The sequence below is a fragment of the Phaethon lepturus genome, unplaced genomic scaffold (genome assembly GCF_000687285.1).
Source record: "Phaethon lepturus isolate BGI_N335 unplaced genomic scaffold, ASM68728v1 scaffold49756, whole genome shotgun sequence".
Classification (NCBI taxonomy): Eukaryota; Metazoa; Chordata; class Aves; order Phaethontiformes; family Phaethontidae; genus Phaethon; species Phaethon lepturus.
Window position 1 is genome coordinate 1 of NW_010546487.1, and position 15,938 is coordinate 15,938.

The 15,938-nt window shown below is 39.2% G+C and overlaps 1 protein-coding gene across 1 annotated transcript in view; it reads left to right on the top strand.

Annotated features, from left to right (window-relative positions):
* Positions 1-470: 470 nt before the first annotated feature.
* The window catches only part of EFEMP1 (EGF containing fibulin-like extracellular matrix protein 1), a 47,595-nt gene continuing 32,127 nt past the window's right edge, over positions 471-15,938 (top strand). Inside the window, exons 1-3 of the mRNA XM_010289307.1 lie at positions 471-551; positions 3,487-3,535; positions 3,711-3,971. Coding sequence (XP_010287609.1) covers positions 471-551; positions 3,487-3,535; positions 3,711-3,971 — 391 coding nt within the window. The remainder of the gene's footprint in view (positions 552-3,486; positions 3,536-3,710; positions 3,972-15,938) is intronic.

Genomic DNA, 15,938 nt, shown 5'->3' on the forward strand with positions numbered 1-15,938 from the left:
GCGGTGCCCGCAGAGGTGGTTCTCCCCTCCGGCCGCCCGCCCTTCTGGCAGACAGTGAGCTTTTACCGAAAAATAGTTTTGCCACCCCAAAGCGTGCGACTGCAGGGCAGTCACGCTGCCTGCTCTTTGCCCCGCGCCGCACCGGAGCGCAGCGCTTCCACTCCACTGTGGCATTAAGTGCTATGTTATTTTAAACTCCGTTTACTTATTATTATTACTTTTTCTCTTCCCCCCCCCGCCCCAGCTGGATTAAATACGAGGGACTGGAAGCACAGCCAAACCTCACCCTCTTCTTGCAGGAGAAAAGGGGCAGCGTCCCGCCGCTTCACCCAGGTAGGGGCTGGGCGGGCGCCCGGGGCTCGCAGCCCGGGCAGGACCCGCTCCCGGAGGTGCTGACTGCTTCCTCCAGCGAAGGAGAGCGCTAAAAATATTCCCCCTTTATTTGTTTTTCTTCTCTTTCAAGGTTCACCATGTTGACAGCTATGTTCTTGGCTGCTCTCATTCTTATTACAGTACATTCGCAGGAAACTGAGGAAACCATAACATACACGGTAAGGTTTAATACAGTTCGAGATAATTACTGCTTTGCAGGGATTCTTTTCTAAATGACCCTTAAGAAAAACCAAATTTCTTGCCAATGTATAGCATGCAATACAAAGTTCTCTGAGTTCGAATGTTAACCATAAAATAAGCTGTTCCTGTGCTGAAACAGTTTTAAAGTTGAAGTTGACAAGATTGAACAAAATGGGCTATAACTGCCTGTTCTGAAAAGCTTATCTATGTACTCAGCTTGATGAGCTGAACAAAATTATGAAGTTTTAATATTTTTTAAAATCCATTTTCTTAAAGGCAGGGTCCCTAGGACCTTCATTTGAAATATATGGAATTTGACAGATAATTGGGTCAAACATTCTTCTGTGTTTTCTTTTGGATATTTCAAGCTGTTTTTAACAAAATGTAAGTACTTCAAAATTCAGTGCTCTTAACGAGGCGCCTAAGTCCTTGGGGTGATCACAGGGCTGTTAGTTTCTGAGCTGGTTTTGAGCAGTGGTTTTGCCTGACTCGATAAAATTGTACAAGAATAGTGGAAATAGGTTCTGCTTGTAATCAAGTGATGGGGTAAGAGATTTAAAGGCCTTTTTGTAAGGCTTTTTCTTCCAGTCTGCTTGTGTTCAGTCTTTGGCTTGCATAATGCATGTCATCGAAGGAGTGGCAATTACATCGGCTTGGGCTGGGGAAAAACCCGCATTTTCACATCTGATTACAGTTGTAATCCCTGCAACTTGCTTCATATGGGTGGACCTCTGAATATGTGTACAGACATTAGCGCAATGCCACACAAGCAGAAAATTCTGCACACATGCAAAAAGTTAGAGAACCACAGCCAAAGACTGAGATTGTGTCTTATACAAGTAATCCCACTGAAGTCAGTGGGATGGCTCAAGCAAGTAAATATTGCAGAGTTGGACCTTATTGTAGAAGACGGTGCTCAAAGAAGCTTCAAGTGAGCATTAGGAAGTCAGTCATAAAATACTTTAACACTGGGCTTCAGAAGCAATAGATTTTTGAAGGCTCTATATAGAGGCTTCTGTGATTTTTTAAGTCTCTCTATATTGGAAACTGAAGATCTAAGTACCTTTTGAAAATCTAGATTGACAAAGGGATCCCAACCCCTCCTTTTCTGCATTTATTACATGTTCTTTATTAAAAAAAATTAAGTAGCATTTTCTGATAGGCCTACATAGTTTTGTTTATACAAATGGAAAGTTTCTAGCATGCATATATGACTTGGGTTCCTATACTCCATTTTCAAAGAGGTCTTAGCGTTTAGGTGCCTCAGTGATCATTAGACTCTAATCACGTAAAACTATTTAACAAAAAAAGCCTTAGCTTTTAGAAATGTTACTCTTAGAATGCTACTGTTTCTCATGCGTACATTGTATTCATTTAGGGCCAAATCCTCTTCTATTGTAAAAGTCCCTTCAGCTGCAGTAATAGATGGACTTGGCTCCTTACAGTTAAATAGACAGTACTTCTGTTGTGCATTAACAGGAATCGGGTGATTCAGTAAATGCATGAATTAGCTGTTTTCCTTTGGGTTTGCGTTTTCATAGCTACAGTAACTTTGGTGTTGTCAACTCAGCATGTAGTCATTCCTTTAGAGATTGAGAATTGTAATACAATTTGCTGTCCACTTACCCCTTTGGAAGAAAAAGCCTCCGAAGTTACAACTCGCTGCTACATTTGGCAGATCGCTGGTGTCACCTGCAAACGAAGAAAGTATTTCCAATTCTAATGCTGAGTCAGTGTCCCTCAGTAACAAGTTCCTCAAAATAACCTGAGGATAAAACATAGAACAAGTGTATCTTGGCATCAGACAGTCAAATTTGTCACCTGTATAGTTCCTCTGTGCCAGGGGAGCTGCAACAAGATTTAGCTTGCTTGACTGTGACTAATTACGTTAGCCGACTCGATTATTTTCTTCTATAGGGCCATTAAAGTAATATCCTAAGCAGCATAGGGTGCATACGCACCTACATAGTACAGCGCAGTTGACTCATTGATATTTTAAATGTGTCTGCTGTAGCTGGTTGCATTGTGATACTTTGCTAATCGGTTTCCGCAACTGTCACCTGTGATTAAAATTACTGCACTCCAGACAACTTAATGCTTCGGGGCAGGGAATGATAAAGATGCTTACCTAACTGCAGGGCAGAACATTTAAAATTCTTCCTGAAGTTATTAGTCTGTGTTGATATGAATAGTTTCTGAGTATAATCTTGTTTGAATTTTGCGAAGTCTTATTTATGTAACTAGTCCTGCTGTTATAAGCTCTAACCGTCTACTGTATGTCTCACAATATAAATCGTTCTTCCTAGACTGCAGTTCCTGGAGTCCTGTGATTAAAAAGCATGTGAATGAATTTCCAGCTGTCATGGGATTCTTCCCCATTGCTAGAGTGCTAATGGGAGAGAGGATGAAGTACAGGGGGATAGAGGCCCATCAGTCTCTCTGGCAAACCGGTCCCCGGAATGAAGGATGTTCACCTGTTGGAAGGCAGGGAACAAGATCAAAAGTCAGAAAAACTTGCTGCTTTTTCATAAGAAGATTTTCATACTGGTCAGTTGGGTCAGCCTAGAGGTTCATTTATTCCAGGTTTCAGCCAATGACAGATGCTTTAAAACAACATACAGGAACAATGCAAGGAGAAAGTGATGCTTTTCTCACTTTGTTCTCCAGCCCAAATAAAACCTACACACTGACAACAAACGATATCTTAGGAACTTCCTGAGACAGAGGCTCTCTCTGTATGTACTTGTTGTTGTTCCTGCACAGCAGTGCTTTACCAATAGCCATTTTTCTAGCTTACCAAGATATGCAAACATTTAATTTCCCTTAGGAGTTCATTGAAATATGCTTGATTATATTTCCAAAATAAAAAGGATCCCGAGTAGCCTAACTTTAATTTTTTTTTTTTCTCTATAGCAATGCACAGATGGCTATGAATGGGATCCTCTTAGGCAACGGTGCAAAGGTACAGTAAATAATTTTCAAAGGCAGACTTGCCTTTGGTATTTTCTAAGTGTTATCATTACACACCCCTGTTTTGGACAAGGTGTGCTTGCATGTCTCATTGTGTTACTTGTATTAATGGCTGTTGCAGAAGTTTCGACTGTTAAAAGCATGACTTGTGTTGTTGCTAACCACAGATATTGATGAATGTGAAATAGTCCCAGATGCATGTAAAGGTGGGATGAAATGTGTTAACCACTATGGAGGATACCTCTGTCTACCTAGAACAGCACAAATTATTGTAAATGAGCGAGAAGAAGCAGCAGCTGAATCCACTAGTGGTCGAAACAACGTTATTCGGCGGACTCCAGCCGATCCTCACCGTGCCCCTCCAAACCCAACTCATCAAATTCAGTGTGCAGCTGGGTATGAGCAAAGTGATCACAATGTGTGCCAAGGTAAGCAGGCTGCTGTACGTTTTACTTTCAGTATAATTGGAGTGTATGTGATAAATCTAATGCCTGGAAAATGACAGCCTACAACTCCTGCATTTAAGAGTGTATATTGTTGCACCATTAAACTAGACACGTACACACTTCCTTAAGATAAGTAAATAAAATACATGCGTGTTGTTACTGTTCAAGTTAACAGAACTTGCAGTTTGTTGCAGCCTTATGGTCTGTTCCATCTATTTCAGGCTAACAAGTAGAATTAATTCTGTTGTCTGTAGATCCTCAAAAAGGGTCTACAAACCTTCATGCAAACCCAAAACCTTCATGCAAGTAAGCAGCTTTAGTCAAATGTTTTGTGTTGTATTAAGTATATCCAGGAGAGGCAGTGCTTTGGAAAAAAGTAGGCAAAACAGCAAGTCATATTATAGATGATTTCTAAAGATTTGCAAAACTACGTGGTTTTTTAGTAAGAGAATGGTGAGTGGAACAAAAAATAATGAGCATATGAACTTTTGCTTAGACCAGATTGTAATACAGAAGAATACAGCGGTTTTATTATGTATGAGGAGTATTTCTCAAGCAATAGGAACCAAACATCTGAACAGCTTGTGGTCTTCTGATCTCTATGGAAGTAGTTCTACACAGACCCTGCCAGCTCACTTCCAGTCATAGTCTAGCCAGTCTTTGAAACTATGGCAATGGAGAGCTTTCATCTGAGTGTACATACACCACACACAGTGCCAAAATTCTCAGGGCATTAGCAATGTTAATTGTATGCATTCGGGAACCAGACTCATGAGCACTACTGTAAACTAAGACCGTTTCATTTATTATTTTATATAAATAGTTTACTCTTATACTTGCTGAAGTAACAAATGTTTCATCCACTGTTTTGTTTTTTCATAAAAATATATTCTACTCCGTGTTCATAAACTTGGTTTTCAAGCACGTTAGTGGGATACCCATGCAAACAGAGGGCAAAACTTGACCCCATGGTTCATCTTTTCCACTTTGTGGTCCACAACAGTATAATCTATAAAGTAATACTTGAGTGCCTATAATCAGGGCAAGCTGTAATATACAGTGGTAGTTCCTTTCTCCCTGGTATTCATGTATACAGAACATTATTTATCACTAGTAAGTAAATTCCCTGTCATTCTGAAGCATAGTAATCATCATGGAGGCTGGATAAGTTATTTTTTGTAGGCAAAGCCTTAGAGTTGCATTTCTGGCTTATCTGCTAATGTTCAACACTTCTGTCACTCTAATTCAAGAATGTCAAGTAAAGAACCTACCGCAGGAGGTCAGTACCACAATCCCCGTAACCTTAAGTAAATGCTCATGGTTATCACGGAAAAATCAATGCCAAGGATGGCAAATGTTTTTTTCCTTAGTTTACCTTGGCAAAACAGCAGCAGAAGCAGGAACAGAATACTGGACTTGTGTTTGATCTGACACTCCCTCCTTCAGGTGATGCTGCATTACTGTGGCTTTGCAATTGCAATAAACCGCTTCAGGTTCAGTGTGTAACAACAATTTTGTTTTATAAAAATTACAAGTAATGCTAGAAAATTTCCAAACGCAAACATCACTCTTGCTACAATGGCTTTAGGTGTATAAATTGGGGATAGCATAGGGAAGTTTAACAGCATGTACTGCCAATACCCTATATTCCAAATAAAGGTTGAGAGTTAGGGTTAACTTAGAGACAGACAACTGGTTGAGGGTTTTGTTTTGTTGAGAAGATTGGTGGTGATACCTTACTATTATTTTACTCCATGTTCTGGCTTGCTGAAGCTTGCAACTAAATATTTATATTCAATTCACAAATCTTTGGTTAATTTATAACAACAACTAACCATTGTTATAGTACCAGGACTTTTTAACTAGAAGACACACAAACTATGGTGAAATCTTGAGCTTGACTGAAGCAGAGTTTTGCTACTAATTTCCTCATGCCAAAACTTCAATTTAAGTGCAGGAAGCATAGAAATATTAGTGTTTAAAAGCTGAAATGTATTGTACTGAATGAATTCCAGCTGGAAAACGGGTAGTGGACAGTGTGCTTGAAAGAAAGAATGAAAGACTTTTGGAGCACTTAAAAGCATATATTCAACTTCATGATCTTCATACTTTTCACTGCTGAAAATATCTTATAAAAGATAATCTTGATCAGCAATGGTCCCACTGTGGATTTATTTAATTATGGTTAAAAGACTTTGCTATGATAACTGCTTGAGGCTCCTAGGGAGTGTAACTTACACATACAGTCACACTTAAGCTTGTTTTATTGTTTAGTAAATCAAAGATGAAGTCCAGCTCCTTCTAATTGTTTGCAGATGTATGACATTTTCCTTCCAGTCCAGCAGCACTAAGTATTTTATAACCAATGTGAAAGTGTGGAGACCTCTGTTTAAAACAATAACATGCTCTGAGGAGCTGTATTACTGACATCATACTAGAGTATGAGGGGCCTTGTGTTTTAATACAAACGTCCACTCCCTTTTTTACATTGACTAGCGAGGGTATGATAGGCCAAGCACACTCATGTTGGTTTCTGTGCTTGGAATAAACACACAGAAATGACACTAGTCCTTTTGGACATAATGAAAAAACCCCTAACTCCTACCAGTGAAGAGATCCCTAAAATGATTTTGAGGCTTCAGTGATGTGCTGAGCTTCATCGTTAAGTAAAGCACGATGCCGTGGGGCCAGATCTTATTTCTATTGACAGGAGTGAAAAGCATTGGGGCGCATAATTCTCTGCACTTCTTAATCTACCGAAAAGGGGCCATATGCCTGAGGTACAAAAGATACTTAATACCTTCTTAACTTCTGACCTGAGGAAAACAAGTAACAACTATGATATTTATCAGTGTTGAGAGTTTTCTGTCTGCGACAGATGCTGTTATTTATTAGAGACTACGTAGCACATGAACAGCACAGATGACAGGTTGACAGCAAAGCACACTGCCTTGCAGAAGACAACTCCATGGAAAGAACTGCAGTTTCCTATGAGATATATCATTTTTATAACAACTAGTGATCAGAGACATGTTCTCATATAATTGAGTTGATGATAAAGTGTGGGTAGCAAAAATTTCTTGGGAAATTTTCAAGATACTGTATGTGAGCAGTAAGTGCCAGGAACCCCCAAAACCGATGAAAAGATAAAGGGAGGTTATTCTGGAGGAAGATAACTTATGTAGAATATGTACAGAGCACTGAGTTTTGTGCTTCAACTTAAAATACTTTAACTGTATCTTAAAGTCTGAGTTTATAACCTTAACTAATCCTCCCTGTCTCTGTATAGTCAGTTCACATGTCACTGTCACTTCTAAATTTGCATTTAACTCAAAGGGCTGCTGAATCGGTCACTGGGGTAGATTCCCATATGTGGCACCTGCCAACACTTTCAGAAAGCCGCTCGGATGTTCAGACCTGTCATTGTGAGACTATCACTCAAATGGGGAACAGCAAAACACAGAGTAAGAAATATTTTTAAGCAAATTACTAAGTGAGCTAATATTCACAGGTGCTTTTTGCCTGATAAAAACATAAATAGCTGCACTCTGCCTGCATACAAGACTGAATTTTATTTCTACTGTGTTGTTAGGCTCTCTGTGATTTGAGTCTGCTCCTATTGAAGTCAAAAGAAAATCACCCAATTAATTCAATTTTGTCAAATCTAGTCTGCAAGAAACTACTAGCTTTCCCTAGAATGTTAATGACATTTGAATGAAAAAAAGACCAGGCAAAGGTACCCAATAACCTGTAAACCTGAGAAGGGAAAAGACCTTTTTTTTCCTTGCCTTCCTCTCATGCTGGCAATAAAGTAAGCAAACTTTTTTGCTCCTCAGATAATTACCTTATTATATTTTTCCAATCTCTTTATAACCCTTTGTGCTACTGTGACTGTAAAATACAAGGGGTGAGACAGATTGTAATAAAAGGTATTGGTGAATTCTTATATGGAAGAGACACACATATTTTTCTAGACTTGGTGGATGGTGGTTGCTTTTTTCTTTTTCTGTGGGGGGGAAGAAAGCATGAACTTGTTTTCTGTGCTGTGGTTACTTTTTTCCCCCCGTGCAAAATCACTGTAGGGATCTCTTCATTGATAGGGGTTAGGGGGTTTTTTTCCTCATTAAGTTTTCCAGTGCTTTTCACAGTAACTTACCATACTCAGTCTGTGCTTTTACCTCAAGAAGTTAACTTAGTGTAAACAGGTCAAATAAGCCTAAATTTTGCATCTGTTGATTCTTCTTTTTTTAAGGAAGGACAAGGGGGAGCAGTTCATGATGTTTTGTTTTCCATAGAGAACTCACTTTATATATAATCAGGGTATGCAACTACCATATGAAGGGCATAAAAATTGGTTAAGTGCAGGTGCACTCAGCCTGGTCCTTTGCAGAACTGGTTCAGGTTGGAGATTCTGGGTGTGCCTGTGGCAGGGTGCTCTTCACTGACATTTTGGCTGGGGCACAGGCTGTACTTCTGAAATGCACCTCCTAATGAGCTCCACTTAACTCACTTTGATTTGCCTCACTGAGTGGTCTTGGAACACGCAAACTAGATCCCATCTAGATGAAACTAAACCTGAAATGAACTGCAGGGGTGCCGCTAATACACCACAACCACTAACGAGCGTTCAGGCTCCAGGACCAGACTGGAACAAGCCAGGAGACCCTCAGAAATGCAAGTACTCGGACGTTGGAGCCTCTGCACTAACTTCTGATCTGCTCCTGTGGGTCCACACTATTTGCCAATATAGACATAACCTAAAATATACCTCTAACAGTTTCTTAGCATGGCACCAGAAATGTTTTGGAGAGCCTTTTGTAAAACATTGTACCATCCCAAATTTTCCCACTTCTTGTATTTAGGGATTACTTTAAAAAATGGTGTCAGGACTACTGTTAAAAGAGCGTGAATTGTGACAAGTTTAGTTCCAGAGTTGTTCCTCTCAACAACACAAGACCTGTTTAGTTTGAGAATAGGAGAGGACAGAGGCTGCAGGAGGAAAAATAAGGTCTAGTTACCTGTTTTAGGATGCCATTAGTTCATCAGAGTGCTTACTCGGACACAGTTCATATGAGCATGTTTGCTGCAGTACTTCAAGTGGAGAATGCTCGTGTCCAGCAGTAGCCACCCTAAGAGACTGACCTGATTACACAAGCCGTTTGAATGCTAATTACGTGGAAAAGCCATAGGAATTTTGCAGGTCTAAGAATCCACAGAAGGATACAAACCGACATTTCACAGCTCTTTGTATGGAGTGTTTGTAGACATCAATTAATTTCTTGTACATTTGGGTACATCATGCAGAGATCATCTTTCAGCAGCCCATGCTGAACCAATTGTTCAGGCCGTTAATCTGTGAAACCGCTGTGTTTTGCTGTAAGGAGCCCTTTCTGGAGCATCTCTTTAATAGCCTTGTGGGACCAGAGGGGAGGTTGCAAAAAACCATCTTGTTTTGAGGGCCCGAGGGCCTGTTTTTGGGCATTTTCAAAATTTGGCCACTCTGAATCATCTTCCCATCTGTGCTATTTGCACAGCTGTGAGTGTCATGTCAAGACCTTGGATAGATATTCTCTGTTCTGTCTGACCATTTTACTGTGAACATCCATCACAAGCGTAAATACTAGCAGCTGCTTCACTTCCTTTAGTTAGTTACTGCTTTTCCATTATTCTGACCCCTGCAGGAATATGCTCAGTACATTGCCCCTAAAGATTCATACCGTATGCTAATCACACTAAGTGTCTGAGATTCAGGCAAGCTTCCGAAAGTTGTATTTACCTTAGCTTCTTGAATTGTGATTATGCAGGCAAGCATTAGACTTCAAGTTGAAGTAAACTCATTAGCAGTTCTCATGGCTCCTTATTCAAGAACGATGGGATCATACAGTAGTCACATCAACTGTCATACTTTGGGGTTTGATTTGTTGATTGTAAAGCCTGTTTGCTTAGTAGCTCTGAGGAGGCTAATGTTTTGATAGACAAAACATAGCAAATGTATTCAGAAGGCACATGGCCTGAAGAAAGTCCAAATCTCCAGACATCTGTCCTCCTTCAGAATTTCACTAAGCTGGAGGTCTTTTTCATAATGCAATCAGGAACAACACCAGATAGCAAAGGGAAAGAATGTGCTTATGTCTGATCCTGACTGGGCATCCCAGTATACTTGGCACCCCATTAAAAGGCACAGGGTATTTATTTATCTCTTCAAGGAATTCCCTATATCTGTTGCAAACACTCAGACACAAGCATCCTAAAAGTCAGTGAGCCCTGCATGGAATGATTGCTGTCATCTGTTGCCTTCAATAGCATAAAACACAATTTGTGAGAGTATGAGCTGGCTTTTGTTCCCTGTTTCAATACCTGCTGTCAGTGAATTGCGGTATATAGCATCACAGTGATAGAGAAAGTTTCCCTAGCAGTAACAGCAGTGTGAGAGCATCTTGGCAGCTACTGTTAGCAGCCTTCTAGGATAATTTTATAGCACTACCATTGCCACTTTGTAGATAGATTCTTTCTCCCATACTTCCATGAAAGAATTATAGCCATGTTCTCAATGTGTTTCCTTTGAGCAGGTCTGCAGTTACTTCATCCCAGACTAGTGCAGAGTAGTTCTTTAGCCTGATGAGAAAGGCTCTCTTCCTCCTTTCTCCAATTGTGTGCTCGGGGTAATTTTCTCTCAGCCACCACTTTTTCCTCTCTTTTCAAACCTGATTCCTGCTTCAAGTTACTTGGTATATAATGGAAATACTCTCATCTGTGTTTTATTTTCATTGTTGAAGTTAGGGTTACCAAGTCACCTTTTCTAACCCTAGAACATTTCTAAAGGATCTCAGCACTACAGACACAGTTTGTAAAGGTCCAAGATATTTCTTGAGCATCTCCAATGATGGGACGCTAATCTAGCAAGCTGGAAAACTAGTTCAAAAGCTGAAGTTCAAAACTTACTTTCCTTATTTTGTTCTCTTTCCAAGTGATTTTTTTTCATTTCTTTTTCATGCTGGCAAAGGAGTGTGATAGCTACTGTTTCTCTTTGCCTTTCTGGGTGTGCCAAAATCGTCCTGCAGGAAGAACAAAGCTTCCCGCAAATACAAAAGTGGTCTGTTTGATTCTACCCTGCACCATTAGTGATACCTATATTCCTTTGCATATCCTTTACTAAGGAAGAATATCTGCTGCACTATAGCCAAGCGCACCAGTCTCCACCATTACTTGAATTAATTCAGTATGTTATGCAGACTTGCTATTTTGCCATTTTGCTATCGCCAAGGACAATGACGACATAGTGTTATAGGGCCCCATACTAGTGAGATATTTTTGGTCTGGTGGAAACCATAATGAGAGGGTAATTTTTGAGTTCACCTTACCAGGTTGCATCTTAAATATTCTGCATATTTTGTGGTGTGGTCAACTATTCTTGTACAGCACTTTGTCATGGCAACCCCTTTGTCCCGTATATGGGTTGAAAGAGGAAGAACTTTTACTTTTTTGTTCATGGGTTTCATATAAGTTGAGCTTGGCTGTCTCCATTATACTTAAAGACTATTTATTCTCATTTTGCCTCTGTGATGCTTTTTGAGCTATTTTTTCTGGACTATCATAATTTGTGCACATTCTGTGATAATTCATACAACATCTAAGCATCCTTTCGGCGGAAGGGTCCTTATTAACGGGAAGTTTGCCACATACCTGTCGAAGTTCAATTGCTTCTTTCCACAGGATTGAAAGATCTGAACTTGGCTAGTAAGATCTCTTCTCTCTGTATGTGACAAGAATACATGGAGTAGGTAACCAGCCATATAAAAGTACATGGATACAAAGCATGAAATTTCATTAAGATTATGTCTGGTTTTATCTTCAATTTGCTAAATTTTGTTTTCATAGTGGCCAGAAATCAATAGTTTTAGAGAGAAAGCTATTTGCTGTAATTCAATATACAGCAAAATTTAACCTAAAAGAACATATTAAATGCACAAGAATCCGGCTTGTACCTTCTTTCATTTACGTTTTGACTTTACTAAAAATACAAGAGGGACTTGCAAATTACAGAGCTATGAAGTAGTTCAGTTTACATGTCATTATTATAAAATACCTTTTATGCTCATTCACGTTTGTCTGTTGTTGATCTGAAATCACGTTAGAAGTTGGTTCTGTTGTAAGTATAGTGGAGAAAAGTCTAATCTTTGTTATGTATAATTATATGGTAAAACGTGTAGCATTGAAGCTGAAAAAAGTTACTAAGAAAACAACATGTGTTACAAACACTTTTGTAAGCTACAGTGCTAAGAAAAAGTTCTCGAGGTACAGAAATGGGTTAGACATTTTCTGGCATAATGTATCCCAATGTCTTAATTAAGCATTTTTAAAACTAGATGTTCAGTATACCCTGATCTGTTGCTGTTACCAAATACCTTGGGTAACATCACCTAACTGAAAAATACCCCATAACTCTTCTGCATTTAGAAGGCGGGGGTTGTTTGGGGTTTTTTTTGGTGGGTTTGTTTTTTGGTTTGTGCTTTTGGCTATTGTTGTTTTGGTTGCTTGTTTTCATTTCTTACTGTCAAAACACTAATTTTCAGGACGTGGGAAAAATGGTACTTGTTTGGTCAAGGATAGTGGTGGTGACCATAGATGGCTAACCACAGAAATAAGTAAAATTCTTAAATAGGATGATAAAGGATTCAATGTATCTCCTGGGAAGAAATGTTTGCTTTGGGAAGCTCTGAATCTGTCTTTATTAACACCTGTTTAAAAAACTTCATGCCTTTGAGTGGACACATCTAGGCATCATTTAAGCCTATTTAAATCAGTTCTGAAAAGGAGAAGATATGGCTGAGATTTCTTTTACAAGCTGAAGTAAACTTCTAGTCTAATGCATGACCTGGTATGATATAAGCAAATCTGACATTGCACTTGAGCATGTTTAGTCCGTGCCTGAACAGATGTTCTATGTAGTTTCCTGAGTACAAACAGAACTTGTTCAAGGGTTTTTATATGCATACGCCTGCACGGGTGGGATATCTGTTAACAGGTAACTGGTCATAATGTGTGCAATCAAACCTCACAGATTTGATTGGAAAGCAATGGAGAGCACAAGTTTCAAGCCTGAATGGCTTCAGGAATGTTTTGGGTGTTTTTTTCCCCATCCATCAACACCCGTAAAATCTTCAGCCTGAGTTTTCGAAGTAATTGGTCACTGTCTACCCATGAATCTTTTCTTCCAAAAAAGTGGTCTTCCTTATAAAGAACTGGCCTGCTACTGGCCTCCAAGTAAATAATCAACTCATCTGCTTTGATACTATTGACACCTAAATTCCACTACCAGCTGTAACTTGCACCAAAAGAAAAACTTTGATAACTCAGGTTTACAAGTTTGTTTTCAATAATTAAAATCCAGAAGAGTTAAAAAAATCCAGGGAAAATAACACACGGGATGAAAAAATACCATGATGCCAGAAAAAGAGCAGTATGGACAATCAGTTACTGCATATCTCTTAGCATTAACAATTTAAAAATAAATCCTTATCAATACTCTTAACAGCTGCCTGTTCTAACAGAAGTAGTTAGAATTGGAAAATGCAAGGATTTTTGACCGGTAACAATTTTCTGTACGATTTTAAAGAGATTGCCTAACGTTTAATAACAGACTTGCACAGAGGAAAGGAATCAAACATGGCAAAGTGAGCAGAAATTTAAGCATGATTTTAGCTGACTTGACCCTAACTTATAAAAACTATCTTGATCAGAAAGATGGAAAAAGCAATCTCTTCCTTGTCTAGACTTACCCCGTGGAGAAGTTTGGGTATCTGGGCTGCATTAGAAAAAAAGATGGAATTAAATACAGATTTAGAAGCAATAAATACAGTTCAGTATTTGGAGAAGGTTAATATAAGTTGATAAAGATAGCATCATTTCAAGAAATAGATATCTTTGTCAAGTGCCTTAAAAAATAGGTACCAAGTTCTACATCAATTTTGAAACCATTTTGTTTTGCACCTGTGTTACCAAATCTTACTTGTACTTTTGTATCTTGTAGTATTTAAAGCACTTTCTTAGTAGATTAATTTGTTCTTAAGGGACTTTCTTATCAGGAGGAACAAGTTCTCCACATAACTTCTAGATGATAAAGGTGAACCAAATAAAACAATGGCTCGCCTGTCACACTTAGGACTAGCTAAAAACTCTGACATTTTAATAGGCAGCGTTGCAGTTAGTGCATAGCCACATCAGAAACAAGCAATGCTTTGGAGCACCCACTGATCTGCCCCCTCAGGCAGTGGAAGATGCCTTACTTTATTCCTCCCAGAAGTTGTTGGAGACTAAATCAGGAAAGTGTGTGCAGAATCAAAAAAAAAAAAAAAAATCATTCGCATTTCCCAGGGGTAAAGAAAAAACACATTCTTATCTGAAGTAATCCTGCCTGTATTTACTCTGCAGCTAGATCTTCCTCAATCTTATCTGGTTTAGTTTGAAGGATCAAGAGAGATTTCCTTCTACATTACTTGAGTAGAAAAGGAGTTCAGGATTGTTGCAAGACCCTAAGATACTGCCAACACTTCTAGGCCCAGTATTTTTTACCTAGTGCAGAAAGCACTGTACAAGCAGATAAAAATGTTAGGCTTAAGTCAACAACATTGTACTGGTTGAGCAGCTCTTGGGTTGCTGGGGTTTGCAGAAGCAGGAGAGCACAGCTCAAATGAGTCCGAGTTGGAAGAGAGTTACAACCATCCTCCTGACATGGTTTGTGAACTGCAGTTGTTGGGTACAGGAGAAAACCACCCGTTTCTCCCATCATAAACACTGTTTGACCATTACTTAAACAATCCAGAAAATACATTAATAAGTTTTAATCTATTACTCAGCATGTGGAAAATTATGATTTTGGCGAGGGGGCTGCACTTTTGTGTGTATTCCTCTATCAGAAACTGTGGCTTTACATGCCTATGAGGGAAAATTCCCCATTTCTAGACAATATTTTTTATGAGAAGACTGCTTTATGTATTTAAATCAAAATGTTCTCTCCATTATGATTACACTCAAATTTCAGTATTCACCATTAAGAGAATCTCTTCCTTACTATGTATGCAGATTTATAAGGCTCCAGGCACCTTTGAAATAAATTGAAAGCACAGCCATGTAGTAAAGCCAAAACCAGAAACTAGCCAAGGAGATCCACCCAGCAACACCCTCGAACACCCTCAGCTTCTTCCCCTAAGCACAGCTTTAGAGCACTAGTCTTGATCTTGTCTCCACTTTCTCCACCCTCATGAAAGCTTCCTGGGGGATTCCCCAGCTAGCAGAGACGCTGGAGCTATGCGAGTGGCTGTTCGTGGTGCAGAAACAGTTCACTTGCTTGATTTTCTTACCTATCAAACAGCTCATAAGGAGTGTGGCTGTTTGCAATACTGCTCAGCCCATTTCAAGGGGAATATTGCAAAGTAGGAGCAGCTCACAGCAGGAGAAAGCAACAGTTAGGGGATAAGGAAATATTTTAACAACCGAGGAAAGCGATATGTGGCAAAACCATACAGAAATAATGAAAGGGTTGGAGAAAGCAGACTTGCAACTGCTGTTTCCCACTTTGAAACAATTTAAAACTTCATTTATGATGCTGAAAGGTGGTGTAGACAGAGGACCCTAGAAAAGGAACTCACTGCTATAGGATATGAGTACAGCCAACAATTCAAGAACTCAATTAAACAAAGGTCTGGAGATTTTATACAGTGAGACCAGAGGTTAAAAAAGAGCAACTTTTGAAAGGGATAACAAACCTAATTTATATTTTTAAGGCAATCTTTTATAATTGAAGAATGTCAGGATGTTGTTCATTGTTGGAAAGTAGATTGGCAGTGTCTATACTCTTCTGAGGTATCTCAAGTTGAGAAGGCATAGCGCGTTAAATTTTCCCATCTTTCTGTATTTGGTGATTGCTACCTGTGGATCAAGCATAAAGCC